Raw genomic sequence first — 19382 nt, forward strand, 5'->3', positions numbered from 1 at the left:
GCTCATACACACACTCACACACACCCACACACACTCACACATGCTCATACACACACTTACACACACACACACATGCTCTTACACACACTCACACGCACTCACACACACGCACTCACACACACGCACTCACACAATGTATCCTTTTCTTTATTGTTTACTCTCAGCCATGGTCACCACAAATGGCCTGGCAGCTGTGAGGTAGGTCACCCTCCTCCATGGGGCAGCAGGCACCCACTGGTAAGCTACTGACTCGGGATCCCCCTTTTTGGTCCTGGCAGTGATTTTTTTTTTACCTGCAGGAACATTTCAACCCAAGGTTTTAGTTTGATGATCTTTTATCAAAATTGGAAGAGGTTAGCAATGTAGCAGTTCTGAAAAAATGTACTGGAGCAGCAAATGGTTTGCTGCAGGGTGGCAGTAGAAAGCAGGGCACAATATAATTAAAGGGAAAGTCTATGATCAGTGGAGTTATTAAATCATGAGACATAGTTGTGCAAGGCAGAGGGGGCTGGCAATGTTGTGGCATAATGATAGCATCCTTCTCTCTGAGCCAGAAAGCCTGGTTTCAAGTCTCACCTGTTCCAGAGGTGTGTAATACCATCTCTGAACAGGTTGATTAGAAATTACTAAAAGTTGAGCACAACAATTCTGTAAGTAGCAACATTAAAACTATTATCTGTACCTGTTGTCATATATATTTGGAGCAGTGGATAAGATCTGAGACTACTGAAGTCATGGAGTTCAGAAGGTAGTCATCTGTTGAGTTCTAAACCCTGTTATCCAGTGTTCCTGTGGGTTTTCTCACTGTAGAAAATATAATTGGAGAGTACAAAGCTGAACGTGGTTGTTTTAAATAATTTCCTGCGATATTGTTTATGTATATGGTGTACACAGTCTTCTCCTATCCCATTAGCTTCTGCATTCCTAAATGAAAGTCATATTGAATGATGGTTTGTTCAACTAGGAACCTCTGAGGAAGTGATGGGTGGATAGTCACACCATACGATGGTTTGATTTGATTTATTATTGTCACTTGACTGTGAAAGAGTGAACAGTATTGTTTTACGTGCTATGCAGGCAAATCATATTTTACATAAGTATATCAAGATAATAGAACCAAATGTAGAATATAGTGTTACAGCTCCAGAGAGGTCTCATCAAACGTCTGGTGACAGCAGGGAAGAAGCTGTTCTTGAATCTGTGTAACTGGGCAGAGCGGTTCACATAGCAAACTGTGATCCATTGGATACGATGCTTTCTATGGGGCATCTATAAAAATTGGTAACAGTCATTTTGGACATGCTGAAATTCCTTCGCCTTCTGAGGAAGTAGAAACTTTTGTGTGCTTTCTTGACTGTAGCATCAACATGGATGGACTAGGACAGATTGTTGGTGATAGGGACTTGAACCTCATGACCATCTCCGCTGTAACACCATCGATACAGGTCGGGGCATGTCCTCCACTCTGCTTCCTGAAGTCAATTACCTGCTCCTTTCTTCTGTTGACATTGAGGGAGAGATTGTTGTCTTTACACTATACCAGGAAGCTCTCTATCTCTTTCCTGTACTCTGTCTCGTCATTGTTTAAGATCTGAGCCACTCTGGTGGTGTCATCACCAAAACTGTAAGTGGAGTTAGATTTGAATTTACAGTCATGAGTGTATAAGGAGTTTAATAAGGGGCTGTGCACATAGCCTTGTGCTGCACCGGTATTGAGGATTATCTTGGAGGAGGTGTTGTCACCCGTCCTTACTGATTGCCGTCCATGTGTCAGGATCTTAAGTTGCAGAGAGGGGAGCAGAGTCCTAAGACTCAGAGACTGGAGATGGGTTTGCTTGGAATTAAGGTGTTGAAGGTGGAGATAAAGTCAATAACCAGGAGTCTGTCCTGGTTATCCAGATGTTCTAGGGATGAGTGTAGGAACAGGGAGATGGTGTCTGCTGTGGACCTGTTGTGATGGTGGGCAAATTGTAGTGGATCAAGGCCACCTGGGAGGCTGGAACTGATGTATGCAATTACTAACCTCTTGAAGCACTTTATAATCCTGGATATCAGAGCCACTGGGCAGGAATCATTAAAGCACACTGCCGGATTTTACTTTGGCACCAGGGTGATAATGGACTTCTTGAAACAGGTGGGAACCTCAGATTAGAGTAAGGAAAGGTGTGGTCATCTAAGAAAAATTTGGAATGCTGTTTACCTGCAAGGAATGTCCAGGTCTTTGCCATCAACAGCTGGCTTCTAGGCTCACTTAGTTATTCAGTTTTTGAGATATTCTGTGATGATCAGGGTTTGAAGCCTTTACACAGTATCTTCACAAGAGATTTGCTTATATTGGACCATGTAAAATCACCCCTGAGTGAATAATGACTGAGATTAATTATTGGTGGAAATCAATTTCAGCGCATTATGGGTTTGAGAGATGGAGGTGTTTATCTTTTAGATAAATGACTCATAGAACATAGAACATTACAGCACAGCCCTTCCGTCCTTAATGTTGCTCTGACCTGTGAGACCAATATAACCTATACTATTCCATTCTCATCCATATACCTATGCAATGACCATTTAAATGCACATAAAGTTGACGAGTCTACTACTGTTGCAGGCAGTGCATTCCACGCTCCACTACTTTCTGAGTAAAGCAATTACCTCTGACATCTGTCCTATATCTATCACCATTCTATCTGAAGCTATGTCCCCCTGTGCTAGCCAACACCATCTGAGGAAAAACGATCTCCCTGTCCACCCTATCTAACCCTCTGATTATCATATATGACTCAATTAAGTCACATCTCAACCTTCTTCTTTCGAACAAAAACAGCCTCAAGTCTCTCAACGTTTCCTCATCAGAACTTCCCTCCATACCAGGCAACATCCTAGTAAATCTCCTCTGAATCCTTTCCAAAGCTTCCACATCCTTCCTATAATGTGGTGACCAGAAATGTACATAAAACTCCAAGTGCGGCCACACCAGAGTTTTGTACAGCTGCAGCATGACCTCATGCTCCAAAACTTGATCCCTCTACTAATAAAAACTAACACATCATATGCCTTCTTAACAACCCTATCAACCTTGGTAGCAACTTCCAGGGATCTATGTCCATGGACATAGACCTCTCTGCTCATCTACACTACCAAGAATCTTACAATTAGCCCAGTACTCTGCATTCCCGTTACTCCTTCCAAAGTGAATCACCTCACACTTTCCTGCATTAAACTCCATTTGCCACCTCTCAGCCCAGCTCTGTAGCTTATCTATGTCCCTCTGTAACCCACAACATCCTTTGACACTATCCACAGCTCTATCGACCTTGTGTCATCTGCAAATTTACTAACCCATCCTTTTGCACCCTTATCCAGGTCATTCATAAAAATGACAAACAGCAGTAGACCCAAAATAGATCTCTGCGATACACCACTAGTAACTGAACTCCAGGATGAACATTTTCCATCAACCAACACCCTCTGTCTTCTTTCATGATTTGAAGATGCCAGTGTTGGACTAGGGTATACAAAGTTACAAATCACACAACACCAGGTTATAGTCCAACAGGTTTAATTGGAAGCACACTAGCTTTCGGAGCGTTGCTCCTTCGTCAGGTCTTCTTTCAGCTAGCCAATTTCTGATCCAGACAGCTAAAACGCCCTCAATCCCATGCCTCCACATTTTGTGCAGTAGCCTACCATGTGGAATCTTATCAAAAGCCTTAATGGAATCCATATTGAAGATTGGTGGAGTTGTGGATAGTGAGGAGGGCTGTTTTCGGCTGCAAAGGGGCTTAGATATGATGCAGAGCTGGGCTGAGGAGTGGCAGATGGAGTTCAACCCTGTCAAGTGTGAGGTTGTCCATTTTGGAAGGACAAATAAGAATGCAGAATACAGGGTTAACGGTAGGGTTCTTAGTAAGGTGGAGGAGCAGAGGGATCTTGGAGTGGGTGCAGAGGAGATTTACCAGGATATTGCTTGGAATGGAGAATAGGTCATACGAGGATAGGTTGAAAGTGCTAGGCCTTTTCTCATTGGAACGGTGAAGGATGAGGGGTGACTTGATAGAGGTTTATAAGATGATCAGGGGAATAGATAGAGTAGACAGTCAGAGACTTTTTCCCTGGATACAACAGAGTATTACAAGGGGACATAAATTTAAGGTGAAGGATGGAAGGTATAGGGGAGATGTCAGGAGTAGGTTCTTTACCCAGAGAGTGGAATGCGCTGCCTGTGGGAGTGTCAGAGTCAGAATCATTGGTGACCTTTAAGCGGCAATTGGATAGGTGCTTAAGCGAGGACAAATGTTCGGCAAAACATCGTGGGCCGAAGGGCCTGTTCTGTGCTGTATTGTTCTATGTTCTATGTTCTATATACACCACATCAATGGCTTTACCCTCATCCACCTATTTGGTCTCCTTCTCAAAGAACTCAATAAGGTTTGGGAGACACGACCCACCCTTCACAAAACTGTGCTGACTATCTCTAGTCAACTTATTCCTCTCTAGATGATTATAAATCCTATCTCTTATAATGTTTTCTAACACTTTACCTACAACCGAAGTAAAGCTTCCTGGTCTATAATTACCAGGATTGTCTCTATTCCCCTTCTTGAACAAGGGGACAGCATTTGCTATCCTCCGGTCTTCTGGCACTATTCCTGTAGACAATAACAACCTTAAGGTCAAAGCCATAGGCATGGCAATCTCCTCCCTGGCTTCTCAGAGAATCCTTGGATAAATCCCATCCAGCCCAGAGGACATATCTATTTTCACACTTTCCAGAATTTATAACACCACCTCCTCGTGAACCTCAATCGCATCTAGTCTAGTAGCCTGTCTCTCAGTATTCTCCTCAACAACACTGTCTTTTTCCACTGTGAAAAATGATGAAAAATATTCATTTAGCTCTTCCCCTATCTCCTCTGACTCCATGCACAATTTCTCACTACAATTCTTGATTAGACCTATTCTTACTCTAGTCATTCATGTATCCCTTAGTTACCTTTGGAAGCTTTAGGGTTTTTCCCTGATCCTACCTGCCACCAAATTCTCATGTCCGCCCCTTGCTCATCTTAGCTATCCCTTCAGGTCTTTCCTGGCTACCTTGTAACTCTCAACCTCCCTAACTGAGCCTTTACATCTCATCCTAACATAAGCCTTCTTCTTCCTCTTGACAAGAGATTCAACTTTCTTAGCAAACCATGGCTCCTGTGTTTGACAACTTCTTTCCTGCCTGCCTGGTACATACTTATCAAGGACCCGCAGTAGCTGTTCCTCAAATAAGCTCCACATTTCTATTGTGCACATTTCCTGCAGTTTCCTTTCCCATCCTATGCATCCTAAATCTTGTCTAATCGCATCATAATTGTCTTTCCCCAGTTGTAACTCTTGCCCTCTGGTGTACACCTATCCCTTTCCATTGCTAAAGTAAACATAACTGAATTGTGGTCACTATCACCAAAGTGCTCACCTACTTCCAAACCTTACACCTGGCCAGGTTCATTACCCAGTATCAAATCTAATGTGGCCTCGTCCCTTGTTGGCCTGTCTACATACTGTGTCAGGAAACCATCCTGCACACATTGGACAAAAACTGACCCATCTAAAGTACTTGAACTATCATATTCCCAGTCAATATTTGGGAAGTTGAAGTCCCCCATGTCAACTACCCTGTCACTCTTGCTCCTATCGAGAATCATCTTTGCTATCCTTTAAATCCAGTCACTCAATAAGTATAGCATGAAAGTGCTATGACAGTCACTTCAGGGTACCATATGAGAAAATCAGTGAAAGGCCCATGGATTCTGCAAGATTTTCTTTTCATCTCTCTTACTTTACATTTCGGCAACTTCACTTTAAGATTTGATTCAGTCAGTTTTCATCTCTGCCTGACCCTGCCATGAACACAGCAAGTTCTTAGCGATAGACCCAATCTGGATAGATACAGTAATTAGGGCTGGCCTTGGAGAAGTCATTTCTGGTTATTGCAGTGAGATTTTTGGCAAGTGTTAGATTTAATTAGTTCATGCCCGGTCTTGAATGCTCTTATTGCAAAGTCGCTGTCATTTTTTACTTTATTTCTTTTGAGAGCAACAGGATTAATATATACACAGTATGTTCCACAAATATATAGAAACAGCGAATACAGCCAATGCGATTCACCATAAGAAGCACAACACAACAGAAAGATTCAGAAAAATGTCATAGCAACAAGAAAGAACCATAGCAACATGGAGACCCAAAGTACAACAGTTCACTGTTATTTGTCACTTTGCACTGATTCAATTTGGAAATCTTTTATGACTCACATATTGGATATTTATGAGCTTGTGTGGAACCAGGGCAAACTTCCACTAAATTTGATTTGTAATCTGCTTAGAATTGTGACACAAATATGTTCTGCTGCAAATACAAATCCAATTTGATAACCTATTCCTTATTTTCAGTAGTACAGCTCATTCTCTCATACTCTGCTGAAGATTAGATGGAAGTTGTCAAATGAATGAGTTTCAGAATTTTTTCAGATGATCTTATTAAATGGCTGAAAAGGGCCAATTACTCCACTTTTACAGCAACATATGAGTCTCTATTTGTACAATATACTGAGAAGAAGTGAATTAATCATAGTATTTTTTCATTCAACAGAAGCAAAAGTGCAATTTCCCTTGAGGGCAAGCGAGCTTATGTTGCTTCCACCAGTGAAACAATTCACCAGACCATTCACTAAACAATTTATTAAGAGCTGCCAGCCAATAAATGTTGAGGATCTTGCCCTATCAAAGGCCTCATCAGTGGCTAAATGGGTTAGCAAAAGCTGCCAGCCAACCAAATACCAATAGCTTCAGATTTCTAAAACCCATCAGTCAAGGCCATCCCCTCAGTTTTGTTCTCCCTACAGGATGGAGCCAGCAGAGAGAAAGGGTTTGGAGACAAGGTAGGCCCAGGGATTTTAGGTCACAACCTCACCTGCCTCAGTGTTTCTGATGGCCTCCAGGTTGTGCCAGTTGGTCCCCTCCCACAATTCAACAGGTTACTATGGTTTTCCAATCAGGGAACTAGCTATTGTTTTAACCAGAGAGGTAGGTGGTCAAGGAGGTGCTCATTTGACGCCCTTATGTGACCATTAATTGACTAATTACAGGTTTAATTGCTGCTGAGTTGAGAAAGTCACCCATGCCCTGAATGTAATTGCAGAGTGAGAACAGCAGCTGAGTTTCTCTCCAGGATAAACCTTCCAATTACTTCCCTTTCTCGCCAACTCCAGGAAGTGGAAAATTTCACTCAAGGTTTCAATGGAAACCTCCATGCTTTCTATTGATTACTCACTATAAAGAAGACTGGAGAATCAGTTTTCACACATGAAAGGAGGCATTTCAGAGTTATAGATGCAAAAGATAAGAAACAGAAACTGACCCTTTGGTCCAAATCATCCATGCCGACCAAATATCCTAAATAAGTCTAGTTCCATTTTCAGCATTTGGCCCATATCCCTCAAAACCCTTCCTATTCATATACCCATCCAGATGCCTTTTAAATGTTGTAATTGTACCAGCCTCCACCACATGTTCTGGCAGCTCATTCAATACACATGAAAAAGTTGTCCCTTAGGTCCCTCTCAAATCTTTCCCCTCTAGTTTTGGACTCTCCTACCTTGAGGAAAAGACCTTGTCTATTCACCCTATCCATGCCTGTCATGACCTTATAAACCACTATAAGGTCACCCCTCAGCCTATGACGCTCCAGGTAAAATAGCCCCAGTCTATTCAGTCACTTCCTATAGCTCAAACCACCCAACCCTGGCAACATCCTAATTAAACATATTAACAGGAGCAGGTTGTTAAAGCAGAGACTATTCAAGCCTGCTTCACCACTCAATCAAATCAGTTCTATTTTCCCACCTTTGTTTCTTGTCCGTTGTTATCATTACCTTAAAAAACTCTATTGACCTGGGTGTTGACAGCTCCAGTTGTCACAGCTTCAGACCTTTTGGGGGAGCAGTTTACAGATCTTCTGTCCTTTGTGTGCAAAAGTCTCCCTGATTCACATTACAAATAACCTTCTGCATTTAGAACAGGACTCAAGGCTTCCCAAAGTTGGAGTTGAGGCCCCATGTGGGGTTGTGAGCTGAAATGTTGGGATTGTGTGCTCTGAAGCAGCAATGCGCCCCATGGAGCTCTGACTGAGTTATAACAGTGTGCTCCCACTAACAGGCACGCTCCTTGTGCTCTCAATTCTCATTTGGGATCTAAAACCCAAAATGGGGTCACAGTGGAAGAGGTGAGGGATGCACTGAGAAAGAGTAGCAAAAACAGAAATTGCTGGAAAAGCTCAGCAGGTCTGGCAGCATCTGTGGAGAGAAATTAGAGTTAACGTTTCAGGAGCTCAAGTTCTGAGGAAGGGTCATTGGATCCGAAATGTTAACCCTGATTTCTCTCCACAGATGCTGCCAGACCTGCTAAGCTTTTCCAGCAATTTCTGTTTTTGTTTCTGATAAACAGCATTTGCAATTCTTTCATTTTTCTTTATTTTATGAGGAAAAGTAGACTATTTTCCCCCTCGAGATTTGTCCACAATTCAACATAATCATGGATGATCCTTTTACCTCAATTCCACTTTGCTGCCCACCTCCTTATTTTAAAAAATCGTTTGTGGGACATGGGAGTTGCTGGCTGCCCAGAATGTACTTGCTGTCCCTAGATGCCCTTGCGAAGGTGATAGTGATCTGACGTTTTGAATTTCTGCAATCCATGTGTTGCAGGTAGACCCACAGTGCCATTAGGAATTTCCAGATTTTGACCTAGTGACAGAGAAAAAAATGACAATATATTTCCAAGTCAGGATGGTGAGTGACTTGGAGGGAAACTTGCAGGTGGTGGTGTTCTTATGTATCTGCTGCCCTCGTCTTTCTAGATGTAAGTGATTGTGGGTTTGACAGGTGTTGTCTAAGGATCTTTGGTGAATTCTGCAGTGCATCTTGTAGTTAGAGCACACAGCTGCTACTGAGTGTCAGTAGTGAAGGGAAAGGATACTTGTGGATGTAATGCCAATCAAGTGGGCTGCTTTTCCCTGGATGGTGTCAAGCTTCTTGAATGTTGTTGGAGCTGCATCTATCCAGACAAGCATTCCAACACATTCCTTTCTTATGCCTTGTAGATAGTAGACAGGCTTTGGGGAGTCAGGAGGTGAGTTATTTGCCATAGTATTCCTAGCCTCTGACTTGCTTTTGTAGCCACTGTGTTTAAATGGTGAGTGTAGTTGATTTTCTGATTAATAGTTACCCCAGGATGGTAATAGTGGTGTATTCAGTGATGGTAATAGCATTCAACATCAAGGAGACTACCTTGAGTAACTACTACAGTGGAGTGGGGATGACTGACCTCTAACAACCACTGCCATTTTCCTACACGTCAGGTATGTCTCCAACCAATTTGTCCTCGATTCCCATTGATTTCAGTTTTGTGAGGGCTCCTTGATGCCACATTTGTTTGAATGTGGCCTTGATGTCAAGGGCTGTCACTCTCACTTCACCTCTTGAATTCAGCTGTTTTGTCCAAGATTGAACAAAGGCTATAATGAGGTCAGGAGCTAGGTGACCCTCGAGGAACCTAAACTGGGCATCTGTTAATGACATCTTACATCACTTTGCTGATGATCAAGAGTAGACCGATGAGGCAGAATTGGCTGGGTTGTATTTGTCCTGCTTTTCATGTATAGGGAGAAAGTGAGGACTGCAGATGCTGGAGACCAGAGATGAAAAATGTGGTGCTGGAAAAACACAGCAGGCCAGGCAGCATCCGAGGAGCAGGAGAATCGTCGTTTCGGGCACAAGTCCTTCTTCATGTACAGGACCTACCTAGACAATTTTACACATTGTTGGGTAGACGCCAGTGTTGTAGCTATACTGGAAGAGCCTGACTAGGGGAGCAGCAAATTCTGGAGCATAAGTCTTCAGTACTATTTCTGGAATGTTGTCAGGGCCCATAGCCTTTGCAGTGTCCAGTGCCTCCAACTATTTCTTGATATCGCATGGAGTGAATCGAATTGGCTGAAGACTGGTATCTGTAATGTTGGGGACCACTGGAGGAGGCCAGTGAGACCATATCCTCTGATTTCCTGAAAAATTAAAATATATCTATCCATCTCCATCTTAAATGTACTTTTGGGTGTCCACAATTCTCTTGGTGTAAACAGATACAAAGATTCACAACTCTGAGTTAAAAACATTTTCATCATCTTATTCCTAAATGATTGGCCATTAACCTGACCTGTAGCCCTATGGTCTAGGTTCCCCAGTCAGTAGAAACAACTTTCTAGTGTTTACCTGGTCAAGCCCCTTCAGAATCGTGTATGTTTCAATGAGATTGCTTCTCATTCTTCTAAGCTTTAAAGAGTATAGAGTTAATTTACTCAGCCTTTCATCAAAGGGCTACTCTCTCATCCAGAAAGAAACTAATCTGGTGAACTTTTCCTCTACTGCCTCCAAGGCAAGTATATTCTTCCTTAGATATGGTGACCAAAACTGCTCACAGTATTCCAGGTGTTATTGCACCAAACTGCTGTAATACAATTGCAACAAGATTTACTTGTTCTTCTATTCCAATCTCCTTGCAGTGGAAGAACAACTTGCCATTTGCCTTCCTAATTGCTTACTGTACTGAATGCAGACTTTGTGTTCCTTGTATGAGTGGATGCAAATCCTTCTAAGCAAATCCTTCTAAACAACAGTTAAAAGGTTTGGGCCTTGGAGATTTCCCTCCCTGCAGGCCGTCATTTGAACTATTTGCTTCGAGAACTTTCCTAAAAGTACTTTAAAAATGCAAGTTGTTGTGTCTTTCTACAAGTCATGATCACTGTGGTCATGGCAACATCAGTTGGCGAAGGCTGCAGTGTGTGAGACAATTGGGATGTGGCCTTGGTAGGAACTTTGTTGTATGCTGTTTTATGTAAGTGGTGTTTTCTATGGGCTCTGTCAGGGTATTTATAGGTTAGCTGAATTTCCAGTGAGATTTCCTTTCTGTTTTTGAACTACTTGCGATTAGTTATGGTGAGGGAGTTGCCATGGTTACAATTGGCATTCAACTGTGAGCATGAACACACTGCTGTTTCAGCTAAATAATTCTGTATTCTATGTTTTTGATGTGGATCTTCCATGATCTTTTTTTCCCTTGCTAACTTTGCTCGGGTTTTATCTTCTGAAAGCCCTCACCGCACACCTTTCATAATCCTCATTCTCGCAATGAAAAGCACTGATAATGTTATTATAGACAATAGACAATAGTTGCAGGAGTAGGCCATTCAGCCCTTTGAGCCAGCACAACCATTCATTATGATCATGGCTGATCATCCATAATCAGTATCCTGTTCCTGCCTTATCCCCATAATTCTTGATTCCACTATCTTTAAGAACTCTGTCCATCTCTTTCTTGAAAGTATCCAGAGACTTGGCCTCCACTACCTTCTGGGGCAGAGCATTCCATATATCCACCACTCTCTGGATGAAGAGATTTCTCCTTAACTCTGTTTTAAATGGCTACCCCTTATTTTTAAACTGTGTCCTCTGGTTTGGGACTCACCCATCAGCAGAAACATGCTTCTTGCCTCCAGAGTGTCCACTCCTTTAATAATCTTATACGTATCAATCAGAACCACTCTCATCCTTCTAAACACAAATGTAGACAAGCCCAGTCGCTCCAATCTTTCAACACATGATAGTCCCACCATTCTGGGAATTGACCTCGTGAACCTACGCTGCACTCCCTCAATAGCCAGAATGTCCTTCCTCAAATTTGGAGACCAAAACTGCACACACTACTCCAGCTGCGGTCTCACCAGGGCCCTGTACAGCTGCAGACGGACCTCTTTGCTCCTACATTCAATTCCTCTTGTTATGAAGGCCAGCGTGCTATTAGCTTTCTTCACTGCCTGCTGTACCTGCATGCTTGCTTTCATTGACCGATGTACAAGAACACCTAGATCTCATTGTACTTCCCCTTTACCTAACTTGACTCCATTTAGATAGTAATCTGCCTTCCTGTTCTTGCCACCAAAGCGGATAACCACTTTATCCACATTAAACTGCATCTGCCATGCATCTGTCCACTCACCTAACCTGTCCAATTCACCCTGTAATCTCATAACATCCTCCTCACATTTCACCCTGCCACCCAGCTTTGTGTCATCAGCAACTTTGCTAATATTACTTTTAATGCCTTCATCTATATCATTGATATATATTGTAAACAGCTGCAGTCCCAGCACCGAACCTTGTGGTACCCCACTGGTCATTCCGAAAGGGACCTGGTCATAATGTATAGGTTAGCCACAAAATAGTACAAGGAGCAATCCAGAGTAAAAGTACTCAATTAGAGGAGGGTCAATTTCATTGGAGTGAAAAGGTGAGATTGTGATATAGTGATAATGTCACTGGACCAGTAATCCAGAAACTCTGGATAATGTTCTGAAGTTATGAATTTGAATCTCATATGATAGGTGGTGGAATCTGAATTGCATTGAAAAGAATTATGGAGTTAAAAGTTGGTCCAGTAATAACCATGTAACCATTGTCAATTGTCATGAGAACCCATCTGGTTGGCTAATGTCCTTTAGTCTGCCATTCTTACTTGGTCTGTCTCACATGTGACTTCAGACCCACAGCAACGTGGTTGACACTTAATCACCTTCGGAAATGGCCGAAGACCAACCAGTTATAGGAAAACTGGGATGGGCAACAAATTCCACCTTGCCAGTAAAAACCATGTCCCACACAAGAGGTTTAGAAAATGCAGTGAGAATGGATCAGGCTCAAGTCTGTTGAAATAGAAGATGGCAGACAAAACTGCGACTTTATGGATTAAATATTTGAGACAATTCCCAAAAATAGGAAAGGTAGAACAACCAGAGCTAGTGCTCATTGAATGATGATCCTAAGATGAAGAAAATGGGTGCTTATGACAGATGTCAGGTTAATAATTCACCAATTGAGAACCAGGCTGACTAGACTCAGTTCAGAGAGGTACAGAGAAAGGCAGAATTCTGAGGGGCAAAGATATTGTATGAGAAAATTCCAGCAGCTAACATAAAAGGGAATCAAAAACATATAAATGAGTTAGTCATGGGATTATTTAGGAATTAAAACAGTGTCCTCAAATAATGCAGAGTATGGCTAAGGGTTTAAATGTACACTTTGCAACTTTCTTTAGCAATGAAGATGCCAAATTCATGTTGAACGAGAGAGTAGTTGAAATGTTTGATCAAGAGGAGGTATTAGAAAGGCTGTCTATATTTAAAATTGATTAGTCACCAGGACAGGAAGTTTGCAAGTCAAAACAGGTGGAAGCATGGTACAACGTGCAGCTATTAAATTTAATTCTTGTCATAGAAAAGCTTTTGGAAATGAACAAGTTGATGTTAACAGAATAAAATGGAGAGTGGCAACATGGTGATAAAATTGGTTGAGTAGCAAGAAATTACATGGGGGCGGCACAGTGGCTCAGTGGTTAGCACTGCTGCCTCACAGCACCAGGGTTCCAAGTTCAATTCCAGCTTCGAGTGACTGTCTGTGTGGAGTTTGCACATTCTCCCCGTGTCTGCATGGGTTTCCTCCAGCGTGCTCCAGTTTCCTCCCACAGTCCAAAGATGTGCAGGTTAGGTGGATTGGTCATGCTAAATTGCCCATAGTGTTAGGTGCATTAGTCAGAGAGAAATGGGTCTGGGTGGGTTACTCTTTGGAGGGGCGGTGTGGACTTGTTGGGTCGAAGGGCCTGGTTCCACACTGTAAGGAATCTAATCTCAAACAGAAATTAACGGCAAGCTTTCAGGACTGTAGGAAAATATGCAGTGTTATTCTAGGGCTGCTGCTTTTCATGATTGAGTGAATTTGTGGTAGCCAAGTTTACAGCTGACACAAAAAATAAGTAGAAAGGCAACTGGTGAGGATGACATTGTCTGCAGAGGGATATGGTCAGGTTAAGCGAGTGGTCAAAAACTTGGTAGTTGGTATATAATGTGGGAAATTGTGAGATTATGTACTTTGGCAGGAAGAATAGAGGAGCCAAATGTTATTTAAATTGAGAAAGACTGCATAAAGTTACAGAACAGGGGATTTAACATCTTTGTACATGAATCACAAACAGTTAGCATCCACTTTCAGTGAGTAATAGGGAAAGCAAATGGAATGTTAGCCTTCATTTCAAAGGGAATGGAATATCTAAAACTGTATATGACACTGCAGGCCTGTTGTGTGAACTACTGTGAATACTGTGCACAGTTTGGATACTTATCTAAGGAAAGATGCAGTGGACATCGGAGGCAGTCCAGAGAAGTTTCATTAGGCTGATACCAGGTATGGAGGGTCTGTCTTATGAGGAGAGTTTAAGTGGGCTGGGTCTGTACTCGTTGGAGTTTAGAAGGATGGGAGGAAATCTTATTGAAACCTTCAAAATTCTTAGGGAACTTGACAGGGCAGGTGCAGGAAGATTGTTTCCCCTTGGGGGACAGTCTAGGACCAAAGGGCACATTCTCAGAGTAGCACATTTAAGACAGGGATAAGGAGGAACTTCTTCTTTCAAATGGTATTGAATCTGTGGAATTCTTTACTACAGAGTGCTGTCAAGACTTGTCTGTTGAATATGTTCAATGCTGAGAAAGACTTGAAATCAAGGCTTATGGGGAAAAGGCAGTTGAGAATTGTAAAATCAGCCATGATCTCATTGAATGTGGAGCAGATGTGATGGGCTGGATGTCATATTTCTTCTTCTATGTCATGTGGTTGAATGCTGTGCCTGTAGAATTTGTTTTGAAGACCGACTGATTTGAGGAAGCTGGGGTAGTTCTTCTTAAAAAAGGATCCTTCGAAGGGAATTAATCAGATGTGTTCAGAATCATGAAAGGTCTGGACAGAGTAGATAGGGAGAAACCTATTCTCTTCTGTGGAATGACAAGAATCTGAAGGTATCAGTTTAAGACAAATGGCAAAACAAACAACAGCAATGTGAGGAAGAACTTTAACCTCATGAGTGGCTAAAATTTGCAAGGGTTGCTGAGAGTGTGGTCAAAGCAGATTCCATTGTGGCTTTGGATAATTAATCAAACTAAGCTGCAATTGCAGAAAGCCCACAGGACTGGCTCTATCCATCCCATGGTACCTCACCCATTTGGCAATTAGTCATGTAACAGTAAATGGTGTCAAGTGTTTCAGCAATGGGTGGGGTGGTAACTAATCCCACCATCACCTGATAATTATTTGGTGGCTCAGTTGGTGGTGCTTTGAGTTAGAACAACGTGGTTTCAAGGTTCATTCAAAGACATGAGATCAGTTTCTCAGTTTAGATTGAGAATAAAGGTGTGAAGAAATCTGAGGGGCTATTTTTCTCTGGAGGCTGAGGGGTGACCTTAAAGATGTTTATAAAATCACGAGGGGCATGGTGACGGTGAATAGCCAAGGTCTTTTTCGCAGGATAGGGGAGTTCAAAATTGGAGGATATAGGTTTAAGGTGAAAGGGGAAAGATTTAAAAGGGACCTGAGGAGCAGCTTTTTCAAACAGAGGACGGTGCATGTATAGAATGAGCTGTCAGAGGAGATAGTGAGTTGAGTACATTTACAGTACTTAAAAGGCATCTGGATGGGTACATGAATAGAAAGGGTTTAGAGGGACAAGGGCCAAATGCTGGCAAATGGGACTAGATCACTTTAGGATATCTGGACAGCGTGGACAAGTTGGATGGAAGTATCTGTTTCTGTGCTATATAATTCTATGACCTCATATAGCTCAATTACTCACTAACTCCTCATTTGTATGTATAAACATGTATTTACGACATTAGATACTGGAATGACTGATTTTTATTTTAATACAGGTGAATCTAACCAGTTTGAAGGAATAACCAGGAATATGCTGATATTCATTGTAATGGCAATGTGTCTGCCTCCCATTCTATGCATGTACCTTGTATACAAAGTAAGTTACATTTTATTTGTTTGAATGAAAGTTGTCACTCAGACTGTGGGTGGTAATAACAAGAGAGAGGTGATTGATTATCTTGCTTGAGGGACACCACATGGCATCATCATCAGATAAGGCCATGAGGGAGGTCTCTTTGAACAACTGCAGTTGGTATCAGGATGTTGGTGTCATTCTGCACTGGCCAGCTGCACTGGCCCATATCCCTCTAAACCCTTCCTATTCATGTACCCACAGAGACCATGAGACAGGACTGTTACTGAGAGCAGAAACATGCAGAACTGCTGCCCTTCCATGGTGGCAAAGTACAACTGCTATAATTAAAATGAAACAAATATTCTCAAGATCATAACTTTGGAATGGAGTTGAGCTTTAAAATGAATTTGGTTAAAAATATGTTTTTAAGTTTCCTATGTTGTGATTTTCTTTCCCCTTTCCAGAAATATTCCGGAGGAATAGAAACCTGTGTAAAAGAAATGAGCAAGACAGTGAAGAGTTATTCATGGCCGTTTGGCAACAATGTGCTCTCTCAATACTCGGTGTTGAAGCTCTGGCAGACTGAAACCCAAACATGGGGGACCCACAGTCTCAACTCTGGATTTCACTGAGTAGCATAAGTCTATTGAAGGCTGCATACATTGACGGGACAAAAAGCTTTCTCTCTGAGACTGAAATAAGATTGAACATTCTCAATGCAGCTCACAACATTATGGCCTAGATTTTCTACTTCTGTAACACTTCAGGGATACAATGGAAAAGCTCTGAACTACCAGACCATGAATTTCCAACAACCGAAAAGCCAACAGGATTTCCTGCTGTGTGCTGAGAAGTGGAAAACCTAGACCAATATTACCCTCAATTAATATAAAGTTTGCAATTTCAATACTACAGCCTAGTTCCTTCTGATTGGTTTTATCTCAATGTTCCCTCCAATTTTCTCACCAGCTGCCTGGGCCTCTGGGACCCTTGCGCAGCAGTGACTTCTGGAACCGGAAGTCAATGCTATGATTGGTGTATTATTGCTGATCACCACATGTGGAACATTGATTGGCTGCATCTGCACAACTGTTGATCCTGAGGTCACGAACTTCTTCCAAAATCTGGAGCTTGGACCGTACGCTCTCAGGCTCATGTGCAGATACAGAGGAACTCGATTATCCAAAAGACATAGGCAGGGAGTATTTTGTTTGGTTAATTGAATTCCAGATAATCGAAATTCCGGATAATTTGTTTAGCCAAGCATCGAGACCTTGCGATCTTGCCGAATAATCCAATATTCAGATAATCGAGGTTCCCCTGTAATGACTAACTGCATGAACTGTAGAGAAAACCATTGTATGCAGAGAGGAAAAATAACTTCACATTTTGGGATATATTTTTGAGTTCAACATCAGTGGTGCAAATGTTTTCAAGCTGGAGCTCATCAGCAAAAAAAACGAAATTGGCATTTCTCTCTGCCCGTGGTTCTGGACTATCTTAAGTATTGACAACAAAAAATGATTATATTATATTGTGATCAGAAGACTACCACACATGATGGAAACCTGAAATGAGATGGAAGAATGCAGCAAATGCAAGAATGAGTGGTTGAGCTGATGATAATAATATAAACTTAACCGATGAACTGCAGATGCTGGAAATCTGAGACTGTGAAAGAAAATGCTGGGGAAATTCAGCAGATTGGGTAGCAGCTGTGAAGAGAAAAACAGTTAACATTTCAAGTCCCAGTGACACTTCACCAGTTCTGTTGTTCTCTGCACAGATGTTGCTAGACCTGCTGAGATTCTCCAGCACAGTCTGTTTTTGTGAACTGATCATTTTCTCTGGAGCTTTTATTTCATGGAAAAAGTCTGCATTGTTTAATTGATGATACCTGGCTGAACTGTGTGTGAAATACACCAAGGAAGATTAGCTCTCAGACATCCTGATTAACAGGGAAATATTTGATGTGGTTGTGATTGGTTTGCTATCAGTTACTATAAAGGGGCAAAAATGACTACGACAGTTAGAAGAAGGCCCAGCTTCAGACAGTCTGGACATTGTAAGAATTCCAGTCAAACTGTAGTGATCTTGGTGTGGATGGACTCCATTGTCAGAGGGAAGGTCAGGAATGGCTGATATCTTTCATGGACCAACAGTTCTCACCAGAAGGATCAACTTTTGGAGGATTGTAAGTTCACATTCAAGGGGTATTGGAGCTAAGAGGCAATGATAACTTAAGAGTAAAAACCAATTCCATGGGTTTGGGTCCGAATTGAGTAATGTTTGGACAATAAAGTGAGGTTTGGCTAATGGATTAGCTAATTCGGCATGGTGTATGATTCTGAAATGTACTGGCCTAGAAATTCAGCAAAACGTTTTACTGCCAAACAACTTGTGAGCCTAAAAACTGAATGTGCCAGCATTGTAGTTTGGAATGTCTGTTCCCAGTGCAGTCACAATGGTTTGTAGGACCATTGGCGCACGATTTCCAAGATGTTATCGAACTGGACCCACCTGCTTAAAGTTGGTTGAGACTTGTTTAGATGCAATGCTTTATATAGGGTGTACAGAGTTCTATCATCTAAAGTCAAACATATTTATGAAGGCATACTCTTTGATAGTCTTTTAAAAGCCAAGTAATTAAGCTTCAAGGTGAATTAAAAGACCTGATGCAACCAGCCAGAAGTACAGAAAATTGGATCCTACAAGTTAAATGGTAAGTAAGGGTAATAGGAGCCACATGCAATTGAGCAGGAATTAAATGGTGCAAACCCTGTGGCTGCTTTAGTGGTTAATGCTACCACTAGGTGGAGCAGCACATGCACATGCATAAAATTATAATAATGAAAACAAATAGTTGTCCAGACAAATACAGATACTGATTACATTGACTCCCTGATATCAATCTTCAACTAGAATGACTAGTGCAATTTCCTACATAACCATTAAAACGATGTTACCATTCTACTCCTCGCCCTGAAGAAAAGTATTTATTACTTCAGGCAGTTTTGAAGAGGGGTCACTGGACCTGAAACATTAACTGATTTCTCTCCACAGATGCTGCCAGAACTGTTGAATTTTTCCAGCAATTTTTGTTTTTGTTTCTAATTTCCAACATCTGTAGTTATTTTGGTTTTCATTTACTACGTATTCCTTGGTTTAAAGTAGCACAAGAGAATCATGAGAGGCAAACAGGGATAATATTCATGTTAGATGCACATTTGATTTTGGGGGTGGTGTTAGTCATGGTGTCAGGGGAGTAATGGAGTGGTAGGGTCAGTTGTGTTAGAATAAGTTTTCATCAAACATTTTCCTGGATACACACACACACAGGAAAATACTGCAGAACTGTCTGGCCTCTCCAACTCTAACTCCAAGGGTGATTGGCAATCACAGAGGGTCCGGGGCGCAGAGGTTCTATTGATTAGATATTTAAGCTTTTCAGTCACT

The 19382-nt window shown here is 41.8% G+C and overlaps 1 protein-coding gene across 2 annotated transcripts in view; it reads left to right on the plus strand.

Annotated features, from left to right (window-relative positions):
* LOC122564336 (CD83 antigen-like) overlaps positions 1–18899 on the plus strand; it is a 30926-nt gene extending 12027 nt beyond the window's left edge. For both annotated transcript variants that reach the window (XM_043719061.1, XM_043719060.1), the window contains exons 4-5: positions 15847–15947; positions 16391–18899. In XM_043719061.1, coding sequence (XP_043574996.1) covers positions 15847–15947; positions 16391–16558 — 269 coding nt within the window. In that variant the 3' untranslated portion in view covers positions 16559–18899. The remainder of the gene's footprint in view (positions 1–15846; positions 15948–16390) is intronic.
* The last annotated feature ends 483 nt before the right edge of the window (positions 18900–19382 follow it).

The sequence above is a fragment of the Chiloscyllium plagiosum genome, chromosome 29, assembly GCF_004010195.1.
Source record: "Chiloscyllium plagiosum isolate BGI_BamShark_2017 chromosome 29, ASM401019v2, whole genome shotgun sequence".
Taxonomy (NCBI): domain Eukaryota; kingdom Metazoa; phylum Chordata; class Chondrichthyes; order Orectolobiformes; family Hemiscylliidae; genus Chiloscyllium; species Chiloscyllium plagiosum.